Genomic DNA, 7500 nt, shown 5'->3' with positions numbered 1-7500 from the left:
AAGGATTCTGTCCTACTTTGGGCATATCGCCAGAAAGAACGAGAAGAGTCTTGAAAAACTGGTAGTAACAGGTACAGTTGAAGGCAAGCGGGCAAGAGGACGGTCTCCAACAAGATGGACAGACCAAATAAAGGAATTAACCGGATCCTCGCTAAACGCTGCCATCAAGTTGGCCCAGGACCGGGAAGAATGGAGAGGACTTGTGCACCAAGTGCCTGACATTCCAGAAGACCACGACGCTCAGCATTGAGCAAGAAGATGAAGAAGAATATATATATATATATATATATATATATATATATATATATATATATATATATATATATATATATATATATATATATATATATATATATATATATATATATATATATATATATATATATATATATATATATATATATATATATATATATATATATATATATATATATATATATATATATATATATATATATATATATATAAATATATATATATATATATATATATATATATATATATATATATATATATATATATATATATATATATATATATATATATATATATATATATATATATATATATATATATATATATATATATATATATATATATATATATATATATATATATATATATATATATATATATATATATATATATATATATATATATATATATATATATATATATATATATATATATATATATATATATATATATATACATTTATTTAAAAATATAAAATAAAGATGTTTCTAGAATTCAGACAACAGAAATGTTCGATATTGGTAGAATGGTGAACTGTGTATATTGTTTAGAGTGATCACATAAACCATCCAATGAAATGTAAGTGTACAAATTTCTTCATTTATTTAGAAAAAAAAATTTTTTCATTAATTTTTTATTTGAGGAAAAAAAATATTTTACATACCTTAATACATGTACATATATAACATTGATCCGTGAATTTCAGTATTTGAAATGGTGTATTGAAATGTGTTGTTTGGAAACAAAATGGAGGTGTAAGGTGTGACCCGAATCTCCGATTGTGAAAATAGTGATGGCCCCAGCGGGACGAGTCACCTTTGTTACCTTTCAAACTTCCATTCCAAGTACTTTGCGACTTCCGGCCGCCCGAATGCGAGCGAGAAGATGTTTCGTGAAGATTTTCTTCAAAACTCCGCATAGAGAACAAAGCGGACCAAAGTTTGGATCTTTTTGTGGTCAAACGCATTGAGACCGATGAATTCTGTGTTTCCAGCTTTCTAAGCTTCATTTAAGCTTCAGATAAGCTCGTCTGTCCTGGGAATAATCCTCAAACCTTTTTCTTCCATTCGTTTCATTTTTTGCTCATTTTCAAAAGGGTGGTTTCCCAAGATAAGTTAACCCTTTAATGGCGGTAGACTTGTTAGTCAAAAACGGGTACGTCTCGAAACCGGCAGACATAAGGATTTTGGTAAATGGTTATAAACTAATATTACTTACATTTTTGTGAAAAAAATCTAAAGTTTAAAACGTTCTCACTGATTTAAACTATTTGCCTTACTAATACTTACATACAAACGAGTACATACATTTTATGAATATTTAACATCAAACAAATATGATAGCACATATTTTTTAAAATTAAACCAAAAATTAGAACAGTACAAACGTCTATTCAGCCTAATTAATGACGTTCATAATTTGAACTATCGTTTAAAAATCCATTATTTCATACAATGTAAAGACTGCACATGGAACGATTTGATATTTGCCTATTTATTTTACTCATTTAGCCCAAAGGTTGTTAACCTTTTTTGACTTGCCCAACTTTTTAAATTTTTTGCCAACCAGATAATGGAAATTGCCAGAATTTCACGAAAAGGGAATAGGAGTTGTATTTTTTTTTCTCTTCCCAGCCCACCTTTTTACCTCTTAAAAACATATAATTGTAGTTTTTGCGATCTTAATCCAGAACAAAAGAATTCTTTTATTCACATTATTATTAAAAAGTATGAAAACTGTAAAATGCGTAAAGTAAATAATCAACAAAAAGAAGACTAAAATGATAATATTTTGGATCACTCTTAAAGTAAAAAAAAGGTATGTAAAATTGCATTAAAGAAAAAAAAGTATCTTCACGAATAGACGAAATTCAAAAATAATTTTTATCATCAATGCAGTTTTAATTTTAACTAGACCACATTTTAAATTTGATGGGGTACACGGCGCACTATAACAGCCATTTTAGGGTTATTTAACTGCTTCGGATCCACGCTTTACGACCTTTCAAAGGCCGTCGGTGATTCTAAGATAACGCCTTCGAACGGTTTCTGGTCATTCGATTTATATCCCCTGATTTATTCCCTCTATTCTTTCCGCTTTGGACCAAGCGACCATTATTCGCCCAGCAAACGTGAAATTAAAAAATAAATCTATTGAATTTCCAACCCTGGGCGCCATTTCAAAAAAACTATATGACTGACGTCATTCGAACAGCTTTTAGCTCCTTGAAATAACAGCGTATTACTTATATTGTTTAATGTGGCAATAAGAATACAAAATGGTATGTCACATCAGAGAATTATCTTTTTTTTATTATTTAGTGGTTCAATTATTAACTTTATAAAATTAAATTTGTTTTAACCACTTTTTTCTTAAAGACAAAAACATTCAAGAAAATTTCAATTATTATTTTGAAAACAGTTTTGCATTGAGCTTTTCAAAGCTGCCAGTATGGAAGTAGAATTTATTTACCCTAATTCGTTATGCTGGTATATGTAAAAATATATTTTTTTATGAATTATTTTAATATTAATATGCGAATAATATTTACGAAACAGGTTTTTTATAGTCATAAATATACAACTAAAGACCATATTTTTATTGTTATGATTTCTTAAATCATAGTCTCAAAAAAATATTGTAAAATCAAAGGCTCTTATTTAATCTTTTATTTTCAAATTGTCACTCATAATTACTCCCATCATAGAGAAGGTTTATTTGTCCCTTTTTAAACAGAATAATACTGATTAATTTATATTCCTTACCTGCACGGTTCGTTCCCAATCGGTGTACTCGTTTACCACTGTGAAGAATATTTCACTAAGGTGATATGTGTAGGCGTTTCGCACGTAAGTTCTGTGAAAAAATTAAACAAACCATTAATAATGCATAATATATTAGTACAAATTTTTCCAAAGTATTATTTTTTGATTCATAGAGTATTGTATATTAGTGCAAGACTTATATATATTTTTAATTGTTTGAAAACAAATGAAATTGTGAATTTAAGTTGAGACGATAGCTTGAACACCAACCGTATGTCCCAACCAACTGAAAAATAGTCCCCAATATTTACAAGGGTATCGTCAATGTTTTGGTTGATTGAAATATATAGCTTCTTAATAATAAGCCTGCCAGTATACACTTCGCTTACTCCTTTCAAGAACGTCATAAATCAAAAATCATCCATTTTCAGTTGTGCATGTTTTCGGAATGCCCAGAAAATGTACTATATCCCAGCAAAAGAGGCATATTTTTAACTTCATATTTACCCGCTACAGGGCAGAAAGTGTTGTTTTTGCATTTTGAAGAAAGGGTATTGTTTAATTTTTTATTTATTTTTATAAACTAGTTATTTTTCAAATGGAGAAAAAACCTTCAGGTTTAACCTTAAAAGATCTGTCGCACAGTAAAAAAATCAATTAGTGGCTTGGTATTATATTTTTTAACTTTAAAAACGTTCTCCTGAAAAATCAAGTATTTTTATTTATGACGTTCTTAAAAGGAGTGAGCTACTGATTCTTTACAAGAATTCGAACAAAAAAAATATTAATTATGTTTATTCATCATTTATCAAAAAAATGTTAAATGAAAGGATTTAAAGCGTAGCCTTAATTTTCCTAATATTCTTTAGTACTATTTCTATTTTTGTACTTAAAAAATAGCTCAATTGAAAGCCAAACGAGTAGTTGTTAACGGGATAAATGAGTATGAGTAAGAATGATGAAAAAGCAATGTTATTTTCGAATTTTAATAATTTTCAGTGGGCTTAAATTTTTGTAAAGAACAAAATAAGCAAAATTTGTTTCAATGGAATATACATACATAAAAATACGCAGAAATGGTTTTGTTACATAATTTATTTTTACGAAAAATCATGGTTTATTATTATTCGACAATATTATATGACCACTTGAACACTCAGATCGGCTTATTTGATTTCACCAACTTTTATGTGGTATTATCTTAAAAACAAGATTTTTACCATCGTCCATTATCTTTTGTCCATCTGATAGCCAACATAACGATATTCTGATAAGGAAACGGTGTCATGTCATGAAAAGTAATAATGACTCTTAGCCTACATTAATGCTAGAAATGGCCATTTGCTGGATATATTTTTCATTTTACTAATCAAACGATTTTTTTAAGACGTCAATGAACATGACCATCTCTATTTTGAATATATTTTTTTAGTTATCGAGTAGTTTTACACAATAATGGTTAATTACTAAATGGCTCATCCCATAGCTATATGAAATAAATTAATTTTAATTGCATTAATTTTTATGAAATTGTTGTTTGAAGTAAGGATATCTATTAAGTAATTAATATTGACAATACTTTTCGAGCGGATTTCATGAATACTTTAGTGCGGTGAATGAATGTACATAGCTCTCATTAAAAGTTTTAATGGAAGGTCCTTCAAATATTCCTTGTAGACTTAATTCGAACAGTATTCTTGACAAATTAACTCCTGTTAAGTCGAAGCAAAAAATATATTACTTCTAAAAGTTTAATTTCTTCGTTTCATTTAACAAGTTCTAACAGCTTAATGGCGCTTCAATTAAAAACTTCTATGGATAAAATGTCATCTCTCAATGAAAATAAACTGAAATGATTTTTCTTCGGGAACTTCCACGTTTAGTTTCGTCAAACTGTCATTGGCTAGTGCTTCCTAAATCACATTTTACTCCGTGCTGCTGCTTCAAATAAAATTTTATCACTTAATCGATATACTAAGCCTTTTTTCAATTAATTTTTAATATTTAAAAAAATAGTTTAAGCTTTTACTGACTTAAAAGATTTTAAAGTAACAAATAAATACCTTCTTTTGTAAAGTTTATTTTGAAGTAGGATAGTTGGGATGGGGTAAGTTGATGTAAAATACATAATAAACATGCAAACTAACAAAATCGATAATTTTTAGAAACAAATACTATGATGCGGAATGCATCGAAACACATATCATCGTAGATTTAAAAAAATAGTGGTATTTACCAATTCAAACTCAAATAAAAAATGACAGGATATTAATTACCACAAAGTGACTGCCGAATCAGTCACTGAAAGAATCAATGCACCAAAATATATCACATAATAATGTTAAGTGTATCAAGACACATATTTCAATAAAGTCAAAATATTTTTTTTGAATGATTTTCATTTTCATATTTATTTAATATAACTTGGTCTGATCAGTTTCTTGAATTAATTTTCCAAGTGACGGAAATTGAATCCGCGACGCCAGTCTTGCAATCGAGAGTCTACAAAACTACTCCACGACGATATTAAGAATCATATTGAAAGAACAATCAAAGATCCCGACAAGATTTCTATCACAATATTGTATTGGAAACAAGATATCAATAAAAATCTACATATAATAGTAGGTTCAGCGTGGTGAAATCTATCACGTATATTGTATTTATGATCAAGAAAGCTCTGCATTTCGCGTTGGGAGCGAGGATTATTACGGTGAGCTTTGTGTTCGTGTATTGAAAGATGTCACTTACACAGGATATTAAGACCCGTATTATTTATTTGATATTGTGCCATGACAATTTTTCGCAAATCCAATTACGATAAAAGGATTTTTATATTTTACCGTTATTTATTTCGACATTATATTTTACACGAAATAATAAAAATATAATCGTTTATTTCCAGCAAGGATTCTGAAGGAATAAACGAAAATTAAGTTGTTTGTAATACCGTAAAGTGGGTATACATTGCACCAAAATATTGCATTTTTTCAAAAAATTGTCTATTCAGATCAGGTTTTTTACTTTTTCTGAGGTTTCAACTATTGCAATGTAATAACACATATACCTGTAACATGTCTGATATGTTTTTAAATTTTTATCTATTTTGCCTGTATTTTTTTTTTATATTTATATTTTGGTGCAAAGTATCCCGGGGTAAAGTACAACTTTGCACCATGATATTTTCTCTACTCTTTTCGTACTAGAATCCAAATTGATGCAAAGTAAAGGCTATCCTACAAGTTTTGTTGCACCTTATGAAGGGTTTTGGCTCACAATTCACTAAATGCAGATTATAATATTGTATAATTATGGAAAAATAAGACACTTGATAGAATTTTTTTTTTTTTAATATTGAAAAATCTAACAAAAATGTTTTTTTTTTCAATACTGAAGGTTTAAAATTATATAAAATAAAAGGTGGATATTAAAACATATCGTACTACATAGGTAATAGGAATTAAAATTAAATTAGGTCTAAATATGGTCAAGTTCCGGGACGGTAAAGAAACCTCTTTTGGATTGCATTTTCGGTTCTTTTATGGAACCCGCTACATCCTTTCAAGAATATTGAAGAAAGTCATCCTTCATCGGCCTCTTCCACGATTTGAGACTCTCCTGCATGGATTTAACAGCTCTGTCTTTCTTTATTTCCAAAATCTGTCCCGGAAATTTTTCTCCTTCATAATGAAATACGACATATTCTCCCACCTTCTTTTTTACTGGTCCTAATGAAACGGAAGAACAAATACGATAACTGATTTCAGTCATCGTTTTTGTTCTTCTCCCTCTTCCTCAAAGCTTTCGTGGTAACTATAATCAGTTAATGCTAGATATGCTGGAAGTTTCGATGCGGAAGGTGGGATCATTGATGTAGTTGGTTCAGGTAGCATTTGTGTCTCGTCAACGACATTTGGATCGTGAGCAATGCTCTTACCTGGTTCTATCGGTATCGTTTTCCTGCGTTTTAAGACTGAATTCTTTGGGTTGAATCTGTTTTCTTCCAAAAACCGTTGAAAACTCTGGCGCACGTCATCGTCATACGCTTTTAATGGCAACCGATTAAGCAACTGACTAGTTTTAGCAATAGTCAAGGTTTTATGTCTTTGCAAAAATGATCTTATCCATTCAGAGCCTGGTACGTTGTTCTTTAATATTCGTACTCTTCTGCCAAATCTATCCAAATAGGCTATTAGAATGTAGCGAATGTTAAAAACACTCACTGGGAAACCGTACTCACTCATGTCTACTATGCAGTTTACGAAGGATTGCTCTTCGCCCTTGTCACATATCGGAGGTTTTCCCACAGGTTTTGTGTGCTGACCTTTGAGCTTATAGTTAATCATCCTTCTGGGGATTTTCTTCAGCCTTTCTTTGACTGATTGCACCATTTCGAATGGCCTCCAAACACTGCTCCACTCTCTTCGGTGTAAAATCGCAGTATCGTCTAGCATAAGGCCGCTGTTTGTATGTTCTTGAC

The 7500-nt window shown here is 29.7% G+C and overlaps 1 protein-coding gene across 1 annotated transcript in view; it reads right to left on the bottom strand.

Annotated features, from left to right (window-relative positions):
- LOC148301487 (neuroligin-4, Y-linked-like) overlaps positions 1–7500 on the bottom strand; it is a 204520-nt gene that overhangs the window by 64149 nt on the left and 132871 nt on the right. The window contains exon 8 of the mRNA XM_088273173.1: positions 3021–3111. Within this exon, the coding sequence (XP_088129299.1) occupies positions 3021–3111 (91 nt within the window). The remainder of the gene's footprint in view (positions 1–3020; positions 3112–7500) is intronic.

This window comes from Brachycentrus maculatus, unplaced genomic scaffold (assembly GCF_059751285.1).
Source record: "Brachycentrus maculatus isolate JH-2025_06_01 unplaced genomic scaffold, ASM5975128v1 h1tg000558l, whole genome shotgun sequence".
Taxonomy (NCBI): Eukaryota; Metazoa; Arthropoda; class Insecta; order Trichoptera; family Brachycentridae; genus Brachycentrus; species Brachycentrus maculatus.
This window is presented reverse-complemented; position numbering and strand designations above follow the sequence as displayed.